At 43.7% G+C, this 19,544-nt stretch overlaps 1 protein-coding gene across 5 annotated transcripts in view; it reads right to left on the bottom strand.

Annotated features, from left to right (window-relative positions):
• EVI5L (ecotropic viral integration site 5 like) overlaps positions 1-19,544 on the bottom strand; it is a 67,245-nt gene that overhangs the window by 10,006 nt on the left and 37,695 nt on the right. For 4 of the 5 annotated variants that reach the window (XM_043977950.1, XM_043977952.1, XM_043977954.1 and 1 more), the window contains exons 12-15: positions 18,824-18,877; positions 17,338-17,370; positions 14,884-15,024; positions 2,600-2,728 (exon numbers count right to left, since the gene is read on the bottom strand). In XM_043977950.1, coding sequence (XP_043833885.1) covers positions 2,600-2,728; positions 14,884-15,024; positions 17,338-17,370; positions 18,824-18,877 — 357 coding nt within the window. The remainder of the gene's footprint in view (positions 1-2,599; positions 2,729-14,883; positions 15,025-17,337; positions 17,371-18,823; positions 18,878-19,544) is intronic. The other variant, XM_043977951.1, reaches the window with a different exon arrangement.

Here is a 19,544-nt window from a genome sequence, read left to right as displayed (position 1 = left end):
CCTCTTCAGCTTCTGCTAGGATCAGGGGCCAAAGTAATGGCCTAAGGAGGTAGGGATTGGTTTAATGTAGAGGTGATCTAAAGATGAAATGATCCCTGCTCATTAGCAGTCTCCATTTTGGAAAGTGGAGTCAATATGAAACTAGCTGGCGTGGGAGCCTTGAATCCTGTCCCCTTGCTTCTCTGCTATTTGTGCCAGGACAGGAAATAAGGCAAATGCATCCTGGATCTCTACTCTAATGAATAGCTCTTAGAAGTTGGGGCTGGGGTGTAGAATGCTACTCAAAATGGGTACAGGAGGCAGGGTCAACCTCTGGGGCGCACTTTGCCCTTAGCCTTCTTGAATGGCTGGCAAGTTCCAAACAGTGGTTCCCATATTCTATTGTGTCACTGGAAGCAAATAAGACACCATGGGCGGGAGTGGGGGTGGGGTGGGGGGGTGTTCAGCCCGAAGCTCTTTTCTATCTGAATAGAAGGCCTGAAATGAAAGAAGGGCCAAACCTAACAAGAAGGAAGGACACCGAAGGAAAACTAGGCTTAGGGCCAAATTTGCCTTATAACCATTTTACAAATTATAATGATCAAACTGAGATCTACACTGCATTTTAATACATACATTATCTTATGGGTGTCATTAGAACCCTGGGAGGAAGGTCTTACTAACGGCATTATTACCTTTATTTTAGTCGAAGAAACTGAAGCTCCAAGAGGATCAGTGACCTGCACAGTCACCCGGGTAGCCTCACAATCGTGTCTGAACCCAGGCCTGATCCCAAGCCAGCGCTCCATCTGACACACCACAATGCAATTGCTAAACTGGTCCATTCCTTAGTGGGAGACCAATGTCTCTCTGACCTGTCATCCCCTCATCAGATGGCCCACAGGAGGATCCCTGACTTACAACCAGAGGGTTCCTGGGAGACACAGATCAAGTCTCTCTTCTCTCCATGCTGTGGACACATAGTATGACCATAAAGTCCTGAAATTGATTTGGAGACAGGATTTACAAGCACTGGCCTCACTGCTCTGTAGCCCAGCATTTTATGTGATCATTTATATGGCGTGTATGTGTGTGTGCATTGTATCCATGCGTGTAGTTTATATGTCTACACATCTCTGTGTATGTACGTACACATACAGATAGTTGGGGCATGGGAGGAGAAGGGAAGGAAAAAGTATGTCACCTGCCTCTCTCTCAAGCATGCCGACCTTGATAACTGCGCCATCTTCCCAGTGGTAATACAGAGAAAACGTTTTAAAAATATCTTTTTGCAAAACTATCCAGAGAGGTGAGACTTAAGGCACTTAACTTTTCCGTTCCTCAGTTTTCACCTCTACAAAACAGGGGACTGGGCCGAATGATCCTCCAGGCCAGAGTGAGAGAATCTTCATCAGCAAGCTTCTCTGGTTTTGTGAGTAACAGGGTTGGGGAAGGATGGATAGAGATGTGGCTTTCTTCATGTCCTCCTGCTGTAAGAAGCCCTTCCCAGTCCTCTTTAATCTTACTGGCTTCCCTCTGAGAATATCCCTAATTTTTCCTGTCTCTATCTTGTTTGTACATAGTTGGTGGTATGTCATTTCCCCATTAGACTAGGAGCTCCTTGAGGGCAGGGACCATCTTTTGCTTTTTGTTTGTTTAACAGAGAGCCTGGCCCATAGTGGGTGTTTAATAAATACTTGTTGACTGACTGAGGAATGTTTGGAGATCTTCCAACAACTCTGTGGAAGAGTCCCAATGCCTGGTTTCCTGTTTCTCTGGGCTGGCAGTATGGTTCTATAACTACCACATCTACTTTTGTCTCTAGGTCCGCAGGCAAAAGCAGACACCTGGTTTCTTGGTCATGTGCCCTAATTTCCCCATTTCAGGACTGAAAATAAGATCCAGACATTTGCCCTTCCTGTCTAGATCCCTGACTACCCACCTCCAAGTTGGAAGTAGCATGCAGGCATCAGCCTTCCATCCAGAGCCATATCTCCAGTTCTGGGCAGAGGAAGGGGATGCAGACATCTGTTTCTTCTGTTCTGTGCCAACTCCCTGTCTCAGGCCTGAGAAGAGGACCCAGCTATCTGGCCTCTGTCTTTGTACCCTGGCTCCCTAACTCCTGGCTCTTTCCTCCATTCCCCCTCATTACTGGGGCACTGGTTCTCAGTGTTATCTGGTGGCCTCTCTCCTGGTACTTTGAGGCAGGAAGGAAATGGCGAGGGAGGGGGTGTGTGGGAGATGGTGGTAGGAGAGCTGTGGGCTCATGTCTTTGAAGACACCACAGATAACACCTTCACCAAAGTTTGCAGCATGGGGACTGACCGCAGGGGAGAGGAAAGCCAGAGAGGCAAACAAGGTGGTGGTGACTGGGCTGGGGGGGGGGGTGCAATATAGGAAAACCAAGAGCTTCACTCTGAAGCCACAGAAGCTTAGCTGTTTGGGGAGGGGAACGTCTATCTTATCCCATCCCATCTCATCCAACAAAAACAACTGACAGGCTGAGGTGAGGAAGATGGATAGGCTGCAAAATAAAAAAGCCAACACAGTCTTCGGTCCTGCCCAGCCCGACCCTTCTGTTTGCTGGTTCCAAGGCCCCCCTCTTCCTCATGGGTCCCACCTTCTCCATGTCCAGCACTTTGTCCTGCATCTCTCGAAGGGCACTAAGGGTCTCTGTCTCACGCATTCGAGATTGCTCCAGTTCTGTCTCCAGATGGGCCACAAACTCTTCTGTTAGGCGAGGGTTATCCTGCACGGGACAAAACATACGAAAGGGTAAGATAGAAACCTGATAAACTGCATTCCTGGAGGCAAGAGTTCTGCTGTTCTTCGCCTTGGTCAGACCATATCTACAGGGCTGTGCTCAATCACGGGATGGCTTTGAAGAAAGGAGCTAAGAAGGAAGAGTATTTCGAAAGAAGGTTGGCTAAAGCAATGAGGGTATTGAACACTGTAGCATATGAGGATCAGTTGAAAGAACGGGGGATTAACAGCCTGGAGAAGAGAAGATTTAGGGGAGGCCATGAGAGCTGTCTTCAACTACATGAAGGGTGATCACAGAGAAGAAGGATAAGATCGGCTCCACTCGGCTCTAGAAGGCACCACCAGGAACAGTAGGTGGAAATTGCAGAGAGGGCAGTTTGGGGCTCCAACAAAAGTTTCCTAATGCTTAGTGCTGTCCTGAAGTACAAGAGGCTGCTTTGGAAGCTGGTCTTGGATGAACACCAAATGGAAGCTGCAATAGTGTTGGGGATAGTGGAGGCAGATGCCCGCTCAGGCACAGGCTGTCCCCAGAAGTCCCTTCCATGTCAGAAGAGTTCAGGATTCCACCTTTTGCTCACTTCTCCTTTCAGGGCTACTGGGTTCTCCCTAGAACCAGACACTAGGCCTTGAAACCCAGCTCTGAGAATTCACTGCTGCCTATACCTCTTTAATATGGGCCTCTGCCCTCTGTATTCAGTCTCACCATACCTTGTTCAGGGGTCAGGAAGGGAAAATAAAGCATATGCAGGTAGTAGGAAGTATAGAATTATCATCATCTGTTAACTGAACTTAATGATCAATGTGCTAAGTACCGGGGATACAAAAAGAGGCAAAAGACAGTTCCTGACCTCAGGGAGTTTACAATCTAACAGGGGAGACAACTTTATGTATATGTATGTGCATATGTGTATATATATGTATATGCAAACAAATTTATACAAAGCAAGCTATATACAGGATAAATAGGGAATAATTAACAGAGGGAGACACTGGAATTAAGAGAAGTTAGTGTAGAAGAAGATAGGACTGTTGAGACTTGTGACCCTGGCTAAGTAGTCTATATCCAACCAAGTATGAGATCTACCTAAATGAACAACAGTTTTCTAGGTGTGGTCTGGGATCAAGAGTGACCTATAAGGGTTCTCATTCCAGGTGAGGCTTTGTGGTACCACATTTATTCTCAACATTTCGTCCTCCCCCTACCTTCCCCCCGCCCAATTCTTTTATACAGATTCTTGCTTTCTGAAGTCCCAGAGAGAATCGACTTGAGGAAGGAATCCAGCACATCAGAGAGAGGTCCTTTATGGAAGTTATATGGGGAAATAAGGAATAGTGCAGGACAAAAAAGGGAGAGGTTTACAAGTTGCATTAGTGGAGAGAGCACTCATAGTAACTAGACTACACATCCTTTAAAGTATCATATGTATGTATGTATGTATGTATGTATGTATGTATGTATGCATGCATGTATATGAAGAGCTAGGGGGCATAGAGGATAGAGCCCTGGACTTGGAGTCAAATCTGAGTTCAGACACTTATGAGCTGCAAGACCCCTTGGCAAGTCATTTAATGGTTATCTGCCTCAGTTTCCCTCATAGGAGCACCCACCTCCCAGGATTGTTGAAAATCAAATGGGATAATATTATAAACTTTAAAGTGCTATACAAATGCTGGTCATTATCATAATTATTGTTATCACTATTATTAAAACTGGGGGAAAAGCTGGGCTTTGAGTCACTGCTACCTTGGCTTAGACTTAAAAGACAGCACTTTCCACTGAGGAAAAAAGATTTAATTATTTATCTTTCCAAAAAAAGAGAAAAATGGAGACTCTGAGAGAAGCATGGATAATGGTAGAAAGCAATTCTCTTTTGAAAAAGAAATGAAGCTTTGCTCTGAGCAATCACGTAAAAGTCAGTACTTTGGAAAAAGAATGATTTTTCAAGGCTACAACCAGGAAAAATGCTCAAAGGAAGCTTTCAATAGTATGGGAAATAGAGCAGAAACATTTCTCAGTAGAGAAACTGAAACATTAAAAGGAAGTTTCTATCTGTCAGGATTATGACCCAGTTCCTTGTGATGTTAAGCACTACAGAATCCAAGTTCTGAACAATGAGATTTATTCCCTCTCTGAAGAATTACTTTTCTTCATATTGACAACTACTATAACAGGAGATTCAATAAGTGAAAAGTATCTGAGTGGCAGACAGAACAAGAGAAAAAAAGCCAGTGATTAAAAAGAGGTGTTTACATTTGTGGTTTTGTTTTCAAGTCTTAAGGAAATATCCTGTTCACTGATCAAACAATTTCTCCAAGCACTGGCAGGGTGCTGGAATCTCAAGCAAAGGACTCTAGATGGTCCAATGAAATGAGAGACACAGATAAGAAGAAGATGATTAGGTGCAGCTAGGTGGCACTGTGGATAAAGCACTGGCCCTGGATTCAGGAGGACCTGAGTTCAAATTTGACCTCAGACACTTGACACTTACTAGCTGTGTGATCCTGGGCAAGTCACTTAACCCCAATTGCCTCACCAAAAAAAAAAAAAAAAGTAACTAGGAGATGATTAGAGGCTAGTTTCTGAAACTGTGAGTCGTGACCCCATATGGCGTTATGTAACTGAATGTGGGGGTCGAGAAAAAGTTGGCAACAGTCAAAGGTTATGTATACCTATTTTCTATACCCAGGGTTGTGAAAAATTTGGGGGGCAAAAAGAGGTTGCAAGTGGGAAAAGTTTAAGAAGCTTTGGCCTAGAGGATGAAGGGGAAGATAATCAAGTTTTTGTTGATTTCCCCCTCCCTCTTCAGTTTTCCTAGGCAAGATCACCCCTCCAGGGAGAAGAAAGATATCTACAACATATTTATCTATCCATACTTATATATCTGGAGAAGGAAATGGCAATCCACTCCAATATCTTTGCCAAGCAAACCCCAGATGGGATCACAAAGAGTCAGACATGACTGAAGTGACTAAACAACAATAACAAAACCTATAAATCTTAACCATTTTGTTGTCCAGAGTAGACAGGCTTAGGAGGTAAACCACACTAAAGGTCTCCGAGAATATGGGGACAGTATCAGGCAACTGCTGGGAGGCTAGGACACCGAAAGGGAGGAAGGAACAACGTCTAAAGGCAGAATGAAGCTAAGTGGTAATGAAGACAACCTAACAAAGTACCTTATTCATGAGGGGCATCCTAGTGTAGCAGAAAGAGTCCTCTCTCTGCAACTTACTATGAGGTTGTAGAGAAATCACAAACTTGGAGAAACTTGATTTCCTTCTATGTAAAAGGAAGATGTTTACTACTCGTGGCATCTACCCCATAGGGCTGTAGTCAGCATCAAATGAAAAAATGTATGTGAAGTGCTTTATAAACCTAGAAGCTCTATCTAAACATTTGCTTTTATTATTCTGGGCAACACCTAGCACGTCATAAGCACTTAATAAAAGCGCTCTCTCTCCTACCCCACACCCACCCTCCTCTTTATCTTTTTTTGTCTCTCACTCACTCCCATAGTTTCCCTCAGTTATTACTTCCAGCGTTCCCCCTCAGGGTCTTCCTAAAGTCCAATTCTTGCCATACTATAAATTTAACCCATTTCCTCACGTCTTCTGCTGCTTTCCACCTTCCATATAATATAGATCCTAGGCTGTAGAGCTAGAAAGGATTGTAGAGGTCATCTAGACCCGCCGCCCCCCCACCCCCCATGAAGATGGTGAGGCCCAGAAGAGAGTGGTCTTGAGGCTTGAGGACCTCTGTGTCTCCGACCTCCCACCAATCTCTATTTCCAGGCTGAATCATCCTTGCTCCTTTGGCCTCGACTCACGAACCTTCTTTTTCAAAGGTTTTGTCTCACTAGCCAGTGTGTGGAGCAGCTCCCAGGCCTTTTCTGCATCATACAAGGCCCTACTTAGCATCATGCTAAGTACCATGGGAGGGAATGGAAGACAACAGCTCACTCTTTACCTGCTAAATCTTTATTGCTGTGAAAAAAAGGTAATAGATTCCTCCGAGAGTGTCCTGTTAGCTCCAGAGCAAAGGTAAACATGACCACAAAGTAGAGGGGAGTGGTGGGAGGGAGCATGGGTGGGGACAGAGAAACCGTTCCTTGGTTTGTTCTGCAGCTGTTGACAGTTTATCAGATAAGAAAGGAGTCTGAGGCTGGGGGGACCAGGATAGATGCCTTCCTGTGACTATGGGGGACCCCAAGGAAGTCCCCCGAACTTACCACGTACATATTTAGCAGGTTATAGTGGTGATGAATACTTTTCTTCCTGGGAGGCAGAGGCCCTGAAATCTAGCCCAGATATCCTGCTTTAAAAGACCCCTATGTTTAATCTCAGTTGCTCCTAAGAACAGAAGGGATAGTGGGCCAAGGACACTGTCGCCTAGATGACCTCTAACCCTCTGCATCTCCCAGAGTCCTAATTTCATCCTACGTGTCTGACCAAGCTCTTCACAACTTTGCCTCTTCCTATCTGAACAGTCTCATCATTTACTCCCTTCAATGCACTCCAGAATCTAGCCACATTAGCCTCATGGATACCATTTCTTGACTCCAAGCCTCCTCTTATGCCTAGAATGGTCCACCTCCTCATCTTTGCCTCATGGCTTCCCTGGCTTCTTTCAAGACTCACTTCAAATGCCACTTTCTGCCAGAGGCCTTTCCTGGTCTCCCCCCTCCCCCAACTACGGGCGCCTTCTCTCTGAGATTACCTTCCATCTACTCTGTATGTACTGAATGCATGCGTAGTTGTTTGCAATGTTGTCTCTCCTATGAGAACGTAAGCTCCTTGAGGGAAAGAGATTGCGTTTTTGCCTTTATTTGTATCCCACCTGGCACATAGTAATTGCTTAAGAAATGCTTGATGACTGATTATTACCCAGGTCCATTTCTCTGGGATCTTGCATCTGGGCAGGACCATATATTCCTATCCTCCAGCTCTGCCTTAGGTCTTTGCACAGAGTGGCAAAGCACCCAGACAGATCTATACTCAGGCCTCACTTCATCCAAAAACATGGCCATGAAGAGTTCTAAAATGATGCTTCTGACATGGTGTGAAAAAAGCTGAAATTGATTTTGTCTCCAGGTAGGAGAATACTTCATTTGCTTTTGTTCATAAAGAACCAAAGGGTTGGGTCATTCTCTTTCCTGAGGTCAAAGACCCTGGGGTTCAAACCCTAGGGAGATACAACCTCTCTCTAGGGAAAGCCAGCAGCTCTGCTCCCTAGGTGTAGGTTATACTCAAATCAAAGATCAAATGAAATAACATGTAAAGCCCATTATAAGCCTTAAATTGTTATTATTAGCTATCATTAACCATTATTAGCTATAATTATGTAGCTCCTCCTTAGGAAAGGAGATTCAGAAACTGAAGCTCAAATTCCTTTCTCTCTGTCTTTCTGTCTCTGTGTCTCTGTCTCTCTCTCTCTCTCTCTCTCTCTCTCTCTCTCTCTCACACACACACACACACACACACATACACACAGTGGGATACTCAATATTTAATTGATATTTAGCTTGGGTGGATCTCCTCTACCTCCAATGGTGGAGCCCATCTCTGCCTGTCCAATTTTTACATATCTTATCCATGTGCTCCAGTAAATCTACAGGGAATTCACCTAACATCTTGGGGGGGGGCAGTCCTCCTTTGGATTTCTTGACATTTCATGGATCCCTGTGGAGAAGGAAAACTAGTTATTATAGGATGATTTCAAACTGAAAGGGACTTCAGAAATCATCTGGTCCAATCTCTTCATCTTACAGATGAGAAAAGAGAGGTCCTGCTGTGTTTAAGTAACTTGCCACAAGGCCACATAGGCACTAAGTGGCAGAGTTGGGATTTGAACCCAGCCTGTCTAAATTCAAATCCTGAACTCTTTTCCCTGCATCACACGGCCTGAGTTACCTTTCACTGTTGCTATATGCCTAACTCACTTCCTTTTCTGGTCAGAGGTCTCTCTTTTGTAATCCATTCACCTGTTTTTCCTGTGTGATTCTTCATTTGCAATATGTTGTAGCCTCCTTAAGCCCACTATGTGCCTTTCTATTGCCCTCTGGGTGACCCTCAACTTTAATTCTTTGGAGACTGTGGTGCTCAATGATTCACTGTCACAGAGCAGTGGGAGAGGAATAATGATGTTACAATTATGAGCCTAGTTTCAGGGAGAGGTTTTGAGTCACTACAAGCACTACATATTTTCCAAAGGCATTCCAGACTGCTCCCCTTCTCTTGTTCAAATCAGGGTCCAGTTTATGGCCCATCCAGAGTATGTCTGAGACACATGTATTGACGGGCTAGCTCTATGGATTGTACATACTTTATATCATAGCCTGAACTGTAGGCATCCTTTATCTACTTAGTTTTTCCTGTATGGATATGGACCAAGCTGAGTGATTGTGGCTTGCGTTGAGGAGGCTCCCAAATATTTTGGGGTGATGAAATTGGAGCAATGTCATCTGCAACAAGGACATCTGGAGGTTCTAACCACATATAATGAACCCCTCTTCCAACTGAACTCTCTGAAAGATGTTCTCCATAATTATTTCAAGCACTTTGGTGATCATGTTGCCTGGTTTTATGCGTCATTTGATATTAATCATCAGATGTTTGAACAGTTATCTCACTGTTACATCTTTTAAGGAAGCTTGAATGAGTTTGAGATGTGCATGGGTGCTAAGTTGGTGGAGTGGGGCCTTTCAGGTGGCATTTTGTTGTACCAAATCAAGAAATAAGTGTGATCTTGTATTTTCTACTGTCAATTCTTGGTCATTTACACTATGTACGTATGTGGGCGCATGTGCTCAATGACTGTTTAGTCAACTGTAAAGATGGAGTCTAGAAAATATCATTGGTGAAAGTCAGACCACTCTCTTTAAGGATTTTCTTGATGCTTGTGTAGATTCTTCTACAGATACTGTAGAACTAATAACCCAAGTAGAGTTACTGCTATTTTCTCAGAGGCCTTTTTTGGGGGTAATAAGGTCCAACATTTTTTCTAAGCCTTTTTTATCTGTTCTTTTAGATATCTTGAGGACAGTCCCTCCACATCTTCAAAATTGTATCACCTCCTGCATAGATATCCTTCATACACACTTGTAGTCTAGCTGTTCTTTCTACCTTTGTTTTTAGCTTCATTTCTACTTCCTCATGTGGTAATCCATATAATTAGGGACTGCGATGTCAACAGTCTAAGTGTGGTAGTTCTACCATCATTAAAGAGTTAGTGATAGAAATCTTAACAGGTCTTTTCTACTTTCCCTCCATTTGTTGTCCTTTAAATTTTATACTTAAATGTTCTCAGTGTGATTGGTTTAGTTCAACTTCTCACCAAGCTTTCTGTAAACATGTTTTTCTTTTTACTTCTTCTTGTTTTGTAAAAGAATATTGCTCATAATGATTTCATTGTATTTCTCCTGTGCCACATACATCTCTGCCTTATGGGAGCTGAGGCCAGAGAAACTTCAATGCCTGGAGTTTGGGAGGAGGGAACTTGAATGCTTATTTTCATTTTGTTGTGGTGGTTAGTCAGTCATTTTTCAATCACATCCAATTCTTTCTGACCCCATTTGATTTTATGATTTTATGAATGAGTTTAGATTTTAAGCAGATGTTGCTCTGAGGTGTAACCTTTCTTTGTTTAGCAAAGAAATTAAAGTTTGCTGGTTGAGGGAGTTTCTGGGAGGGAGTCTGGGAGAGTCTCTTGTTTTCCTGGCTGTGGTAACTGATTTATATCAGTTAAACTTCTTAAGGAAATAGTGACAGCTAGTGCTGATGACTAATTTATTTCCCATTTTTACATATCAACTGCTTATTTAACTAAGTCAGGTTAGACTTGGCCCAATTGTGTTATATCTTCTCATCTTTTCTTTCTTCTAACATGGTGGTGATTTTGACTTTTGCTCTAACAAACTGATGGTCCAGTTGTATACACAGCTGACATGGAAATGACTCCCACACGGGTAAGCTGTTGTTTTCTGTCTCTTATAAAATATCACCAATTCTATTTTTGCGACGTTAATTTGGCACTCAGCTTGTTCAGTAGTTCCTGACTTCCCTCTTAAAGGAAGCATTTGTGATGTATTATTATAAGACTTGTGTATAATCTATAATCCCTTGGCTGCTTTCATTTCTCACTCTTTTTGTTGTTGTTTGTTTGTTTTTGTTTTTGCAAGGCAATGAAGGTTAAGAGACTTGCCCAGGGTCACACAGCTAGTAAGTGTCAAGTGTCTGAGGCTGGATTTGAACTCAGGTCCTCCTGAATCCAGGGCTGGTGCTTTATCCACTGCACCACCTAGCTGCCCCCCCACCTCCATTTCTCACTCTTAAACCATTTTTTCCAACATGGTTTTGGTTTTTTCTATCTTTCTCATACTCACTTTATTTTATTTTGTTTTGTTGGTTTTTTTGCAGGGCAATGGGGGTTAAGTGGCTTGCCCAAGGTCACACAGCTAGTAAGTGTCAAGTGTCTGAGTCTGGATTTGAACTCAGGTACTCCTGAATCCAGGGCTGGTGCTTTATCCACTGCGCCACCTAGCTGCCCCTCCCATGCTCACTTTAGCACTAAAGTTACCAAGTATGAAAATACATGAAAATTAATTGGAGGGGAGTTCTTATTGGGTTGATCGATTTTTTCTATTTCATCAATATATGTTGATACATAAACTATATTTTAATGTCTTCTTGCAAATGTTTATCATGAGTACAATATAAGAGATCAAATATCTCACAAAATGATGTTTCTTATTGTTTTTGTATGCATGATAACTAACTGTTATTTGCCTAAGGAGAGCCTATGAATTATCTTTCTATCTAACTTTCTTTGCCACTTTCTTTTTCTTCTGGATTCATTTTTGGCAAGACAGTCAAGATTGATTTGATTCCATTCCTCTAAGTAATATGCTGGACAAGGATTTCACATCTAAAATACCAATAAATTAATATTTATAGATGGTCTAAAAATTGTGTGATTCTTGGCATCTTCTCCCCTTTCCACTACGCTGTCACTGAAGAAGTAGAAAGAGGCCACATGGGACTGAGGGACATTTAAAACTTTTCTTTGTTTCATGAGTTGTCATGGCAAAAGTGGCCAACCTACTGGTAATAAGCCTCTCTGAACTTGACTAGGTTGGTCCTTGGAAATTAGATAGTCAGTATTTAATGCCCTTCCAAGGTGAGTAGAACATGTCAGCGCTTATGAACTACTGACATAGCCTTTGGATTAAGGAATGAAAAAGCATTTTAGAAGTAATTAATATGTGCAAAGCTGTGCTATTGCTGGAGATACACATAGAAAAAGCCAGTCCTTATTCACATTCTCTCTCTTCTTTTTTTTTCTTTTCTTTTTTTTTTTTTTTAGGCAATGAGGGTTAAGTGACTTGCCCATGGTCACACAGCTAGTAAGTGTCAAGTGTCTGAGGCCGGATTTGAACTCAGGTACTCCTGAATCCAGTGCCGGTGCTTTAACCACTTCGCCATCTAGCTGCCCCCCCCCTTATTCACATTCTAATGGGGGAAATAAGACACAGAGAAAGCTCCAGCTGTAAGTCATATGGAAAGGACCCATGGTCCTTAGGGTGTGATGACAAAGCAGATAGTATTGCATCATCTTTAATGTCATTTCTACTGATAAAATCCTATCTGTTTTTGGTGTAGAACCATTTGGCAATGCCAAGGACTTTGGTGGTGGAACTTTCTTTCCCTGGTGTGCTAGGGCTGTGGTTGCTCAGACGTGGCTGCCAGGTCACATTTCCACAGGGGCTGCTTCCTAGGAGGATGGCTGAGGAGCTGGGAAGAAGCAAAATCAGGGGTCTGGGGTTGCTGCTACTCCTGAGCTCCTTGGGTTTACCTGCCCATCAGAGGCAGTTCGTATTGAGAGTGGGGAGAAGTAGAGTTCGTGGTCCCCGTGACTGCTCTCCTTCTGCAGTGATAGCTGCAGAGCTGGGCTAAAAGTGAAAATGGTCTGGAGGGCACTGTGGTTCCCAAGGCTCTTGGGTTCATTGGAGTTGGAAGGAAGGTGTGTGTGTGGTTTGAATTACTTGGAACACACCACCCCATCTCTTCCCCAGGGTGCCATGCTGTTTCAGTTAGGCTGGCTTGCCTGCCTTGGGGTGGTAACTAGTCAGTGGCTGAGAGGGATGGCTGGCCCCTTCTCCACAGGAGTTACTTCCCCAGTAATCTAGGTAAGCTAGAGTTCCCTCCATGCTGCTATAAGACTTTGGGGGTTAAGAAGATAGTTCTTGTGTGTGTTTAGTTCATTGTGAAAAAAAATTCTTTGCCACGTAGCTCCTTGGACACAAAGAGGGCTAGAAGAGTTCATATGGGGATGATTATACTTGCCTGGTTTAGATTCAGGAAGGTTTCCTTCAACTGGGGCGGGGGAGGAGGGAAAGGAAAATATAGTCCATTGTTGGCCATCTGTATTGTGGCTATGTAGATAGCTTAGACTAGCTTTCCATGGCCTCCTAGCCCATGTGCAGGTTCCTTGTTAACTAGCTTATTGATCATATAGCTAGAAAAAGCTAGCATTTATATAGTGCTTTAAGGTTTGCAAAAAAATATTATCTCATTTTATCCTCTCAATGATCATAGGTACTATAATGATTCCCATTTTATAGATGAGGAAACTGAGGAAGACAGAAGTTAAATGACTTGCCCAGGGTCACACAGTTAGGAAGTATCTAAGGCAGGACTAGAACCCAGGTCTTCCTGACTCCAGGTTCAGCACTTTATACACTGAGTTACCCAGCTTGTCATACCATAGAATGCTACTGTGAGACTGACTCTTGGAGAGCATCTGGACCACTCCCCTCATTCTTCAGAGGGGGTGAAGCCATTTGTCCAAGTTCACTTGGCTAGATGTAGGATCAGAACAGAGCTCTTGTGTATGTTCTGAGAAGACTTCTGCCAAGTCATTTTTCTTAGGTTACCCTAAGACAAATATCCTTGGGAAGGTCAGTCTCTCACCCTCACTCCTCTCCCAACTACCCCCCCCCACCCAATCCCACAGTCCTCTAGATTAGAAAGGCCTTTAAGAAGAACCTCAGCCCAAGCCTCTCATTTTACAGATGAAGAAATGGAGCCTGAGAGAAGTGAAGTGACTTGTCTACCAGTCACATTCCTTTTCTGTTGTGAGGTTTGAAAAGAATAGTTCTTTTTTTTTTAAATATTTTTTTTTAAGTGAGGCAATTGGGGTTAAGTGACTTGCCCAGGGTCACACAGCTAGTAAGTGTTAAGTGTCCGAGGTCGGATTTGAACTCAGGTCCTCCTGACTCCAGGACTGGTGCTCTATCCACTGCGCCACCTAGCCGCCCCTGAAAAGAATAGTTCTTACAACAATCCTGTGAGGGAGGAAGGGAGTAGAGATCTTATTCTCCTGATTTGATTGATGAGCAAACTGAGGTTGGCAGAGGGGAGGGGACTTGCTTGAGGTCACACAAACACTAAGAGGTCACAGTCATCTAAGCTTTAGAGTTTGCAAGTGCTTGACATGCATTATGATATTTGATCCTTACAACCTTGTGAGGGGGTGCTAGTATCACCCCTATTCTGTGGATGAGGAAACTCAGACTCTGAGTTTAACTGGCTTGCCCGGGATCATACAGCTAGTGAATATGTGAGTTAGGGTTTGAAGCTAGTTCTTCCTGACACCTATATCTCATTTGTATATACGTGTTTTCATGTTGTATCCCCCATTAGACTAGGAGCTCCTTAACAGTAGGGCTGTCTTTTGCCTTTTTTTGGGGGGGGTATTTCCAGCACTTAGTCCAATGCTTGGCACATAGTTGGTGCTTAATAAATGCTGTTGCCTACCTGACTGATCACCCAAGTCCCCCACTCTATCCACTCTGTCATGCTACCTTGTAAGTAGCAGAGATAGGATTTGAGCCCAAGCTGTGTGACTCTAAATTCAATGTTCTCTCCCCTAGACTAGGACACCTAACTCGATGACACCTTTGGATTGTCTGTATCCATTGCTTTCTCCCTGGATCTATCTCCTTTTGGTGTATTTGGCCCAAATATGTCACTTGTTCATGTTTGCAGGGCATGACCCTTCAAGAGGGCTGGCTTGCCAGGGAATGTGCTGGCATCCCCATTGGCCCCTTCTCCTCCCTGCCCAGGTCTGGCACTGGGGCTTACCTGCTGCTCCTGCAGCTGCCGGATGGTGCTCTGAGCCTTTTGGAGGTTCTCAGTGGCTGAGCTGCACTGTTGTTTCACCACGGCTAACTCCCTTTTGATGACATAGTTCTCCTCGGCCTCCTGGGCTCGAGTGACCTGCCCCTACGGGAGAAGGGAGGTCCAGTTAGACAGGGATTCTTCATGCTCCTGCCTCCCAACCTACCCCTCCCAACCCTTGGTCCCCACCCCATGCCACACAGAGATGGAGTCTGGGCTCCAAAGGGAGATGTGAGACAAGAGGTGTGGTGGACATGGGCAGGGTGGTTAGGCTTCATGGTCAGGTGCTCGGACATGGTGAAGGAGTCAGAAAAGAGAGGGAGGAAAGGCAGTAATCAAGAGCTTTGTGAGAAAGGAAAAGGAGAAGCAGCAAATTGATAGGGTGGGGAAGAAGACAATTCGGGTTTGCCAGGAGCCTAGAATCCCAATTTCCTAATTCTCTTGATACTTCTAGTGTCCCAGTATTAAAAAATAAACCAGCAGTGTGTGGCTCAAATGCTCCACCTGTAGGCCTACAGGAGTCCTGGCCTGCCCCTATTAAAGTGGAACAGGAAGGCTGCTGTTCTCCTGGATCCTCATGAGAATACAGGGTACTCCAGAGTCAGTGAAGCAGCACGTTGGAGCCATCCCTCACCAACCTCAAAAGCTTCTCTCATAGGGTGCTATGAGGATCATGTGAAATAATGTAGAGGAAAGGACTTAAGTCACACTGTGGCAGAGTTGGAAGGGACTTCAGAAATGATCTCGTTCGCCCTCCTCATTTCACAGATAATAAGGCATGAATGGCATAGAGACTGGGTCACTAGGTTCTTGAAGGTAATACAAGCAGAGCAAAAGTTCTGGCAGGTCCTAAACGAGGCAATGGGCTACGGCTTTCATCAAGGCACCAACTTAGCTCAAGTCAAAGTCGTTCAATACTAGAAGTTGGCTGGCAGGCCATGATTTTTTCTTTTTTCTTTTCTTATGGCCATAGCAACTCATAACAAAGACTAGTGAGGCATGGAGAGGGTAGAATCTGCATCAGTGGAGAGATCACAGTCTGTTAGAAGTAGTAAGGAGGCACTTAAATGTTTGCTGAACTGACCAAGGCAACTGAGGCCCCAAGAAGAACATAGACCAAGAGTTGGAAGGCACCTCAGTGACTTGCCCAAGATTACATAGCAATTTAGTGGAAAGAGCTGAGATTGGCACCTAGGCCTCCTGACACATGATCCAAAGCTCTTTCCATTATCCCAAGTTGCATCAATCATTCTGTTCAACAGACATTTATTGTGCGCCTAAGTACAAGTCTTCTGAAAGGGTTCTAAAAATCAAGAAGATACACTCTATCTTTAAGGAATTTAAAATCAAGCAACAAGTGAAGCCACAGAGAAACTGGGCTAGAAGCTTGGTCTCCAGGATTCTGTAGTTCATATAAATCACGTCAGACATAAGGTCAGTTACTTCCCTGCCCCAGTGTGGATCATCATTTCTTCCCTTATGTCTTCTATGGCAAATACATGAATGTTTTATGGGCTTAGAAATAGGGATGAGTGGGGCAGGTGAAGGAGCAGATAGCAAACCCAACCTATTTATTTTATTGGATCCCCTAGCTCTTAGGCAATTTACCCTGTCTGATAAAATTTATTCAAGGTAGCCTGTTGAAGAGAACAAAAGCACAGTTCAAGGGTGTTTTCTTGAAGAGATACCTTCATTGGATGGGTGGGAAACTGAAATAGTTGACTCTTAATGGTCCCTTATATTATATTATATTATATATTATATATTATATGGCCACACTGCTGCCACCCCAGCTATCCCCATAAAACCCCAAAACAAATATGAACTTTTCCCATCCAGGCTCAATGCAGACAGTTTCCGGAAAAGATGGTCCAGTGAAACAGGTAGGTGAGTTAGATTAGAAGCCAGACACTGGCATAAAAAGCATTTTATCTTTGTGATGGGAGGACAAGTGGCAGACTGAGGGAATAGAGTGGTGATTCAGGTACACACACACACACACACACAGTACTTATACTGCAGAGAAACCTTCTTCTCTACCCCTCCCTCCTTCCTATCCTCTCCACACATGCATACAATTGAAGAAGGGAAAACTATCTTCTCTCCCCAGATACACAGACACACACATACAATCACTACAGGGAAACTCTACAGATGCATCCTCATGCACCCAATAACTTCACAAATGGTCATTTGGTTAGAACTGGGGAGACACTTATCACATGCACTGTGTGAAACCCACCTCCTCCCACATCCTTTATATGGGAACATTTTCGTTCCTTCCCAAGAGCTGTCCCCATATGCACAAACCCAAGAAATGGCTGCAACCACTGAAGAGTTAGGCATTGGCAGAAGGGAAGAAGCATGGAGTGCAGATGAAAATCAAAGATGGGTAGGAAGAAAAAAAAAGTACTGTACCTGGATTAACCTATCAGCCAGAGCAGCGCTCTCCTACCGAAACCCACAGGGAGGAGATCCCGAAAGGGGGAAGAGGTAGAGCAGAAGGGATGGGATGTGGGAAGGGGAGAGAAGAAAAACACGACAATAACCGGCAGTTACTAGCACAGTAGACTAGAGCTAGAAGCAAGGTAGACAGAACAGGCTGAGGACCAGAGGCCACAGGCAGCAATCCAGAAGACAGCCAAGGCCTGCACTGTTTTAGTTCCACAGATGTCTGGGGCAATAATCTGGGGAAGGGAGGAAAGGGCACACCCGAGTGTCTGAGGAAGTGGGAATAGCAGGGCACGCTGCTTCCTGTCCAGTGCCGCCCCCTGTTTTCCAGCTTTATCATCTTTGTTCACACGTCAGTTCAGAAGCTTCTCTCTTGCTATAGTAGAAGAGGGGATTTTTTATTCTCTGTGTAAGATTTTACTTTTAAAAAATATTTTAGAGTTTTACTTTTGTTGTTTTGTTCTCATATATACCAGAAAAATCCCCTCGCACATCATGAGATATCTCTGGGCTATGTGGCAGAGAAAACAGAATCCCAATGAAGGTCTCTGACCCTAGAAAAGTGACCAAAGAGGGAAAAGGTTCTCAGTTGTATCCAGAGCCAGCCTGGCAGGAGTACTCTTGAATACTGGGAGGCTGGGAGAGAAGGAGGAAGAAGGTCATAGGCCTGTGCCTCCCCTTCACCTTCCCTTTCAATACCATCCAAGCTTTGGAGTTTGTCACTTCTAGTAGCACCAGAGGGGCACTGGTTTAGTTTAAATAAGCACTTGTTGGATTGTCAAAGTCATGGTGCTGGGCATACTGTCACCCAAATACATGGCGATCCAATTAAAGCATCAACTATGCCCCTAATCTAATGCAGATACAAGTTTTATCATCCAGCAATATTTCTCTTTCCCCAGATATACACATATCTATATGTATATACACATATCCATGCACACATATGTTTTTATATCTATGTCCCTCTATCTAGATCTTTGTCTATATAGGTCATGGTATTTTCCAGCAACAGTTATGGCATAACCAACCCAAGGGGTTAATTACAATGCCACTTGAGCACAAGTGGAATCATATCCCAGTCTCATTTTATATCACAATACAAATCACAGCATCACTGACAGTGAGAGACATTGGGAACTTTGTCACAAACCAACGTGAAGTGCTGCCCACAGGACATGGTTACTCAGACCCTAGGCCTTGGTCTTGCAGGACATGGGGCAATATTCGGTTCAGGGTTAATGACTGTCCCCTCCACCACAAAGGTGGTCTCTGCAATGCAACAATAAAAGGAGATGGGATCTTCAAAGAATGGAACAGGGTAATCCAGCCTCCAGAGAGCTCAAAAGTGGGGAGGGTTCAGGTAGCTTGGGATGCCAGGGGAGGCTTTCTGGGGACTGAGGTCCCTCTGGAAAAGGGAGAGCTGCTAAAGGTGGACAGGGACACCCCTCACCTTCTCTAGCGTCTCAATCCGCTGCTTCAGGAGCCGGTTCTCTGTTCGTAGCCTCTATATGCCAGAAGAATGTGAGAGAAGATGTTAGAGTGGATCCTTTCTTTCATTCTCATGCCAGTTTCCCTGTGGCTAACCTAAGTCATCATCTAATTCTATTCTCCTGCTGGATGTATCACCTGTTAAGGACCCGACTTTAGATTTCTGCCAAACAATACTGGTCTAGTCCAGGGATTCTAAACCTTTCTGTGTGTCCTGGACCCCTTCGGCAGGCCTTCTGGTGAAGCCTATGGACTGTTCAGAATGTTTTTAAATAAATAATAATAAATAAATAATAATAGTAAAAAATATTTACTATTTAAATAAATAATAATAAATAAATAAAATTTACTATTTAAATAAATAATAATAATAAATAAAATACATAAGCTTACAAAGGAGACTGAAAAACATTTATCAAAAGTTTTCGGGGCTTTTCCTCCTCTAACAGGTTCCTGGACTCCAGGTAAAGAAATCCTGCATAGCTTTAGAAAATATAGTCTTGGTTCATGTTCAAATGCCTACGGTTTTGTTCTGAAAAAACATTCATTCGGTTTGAAAAAAATAGCGAGGCTTAGTTTAGTTCAGAGATCAATCAATTAGCAAGAACACTGGCCATCCCCTTCATGCACATAAGCTGTCGCCTGATACTTGGGACATGTGCCCTCCTCAACTCCATACCTCT

The sequence above is a fragment of the Dromiciops gliroides genome, chromosome 1 (assembly GCF_019393635.1).
Source record: "Dromiciops gliroides isolate mDroGli1 chromosome 1, mDroGli1.pri, whole genome shotgun sequence".
Classification (NCBI taxonomy): Eukaryota; Metazoa; Chordata; class Mammalia; order Microbiotheria; family Microbiotheriidae; genus Dromiciops; species Dromiciops gliroides.
This window is presented reverse-complemented; position numbering and strand designations above follow the sequence as displayed.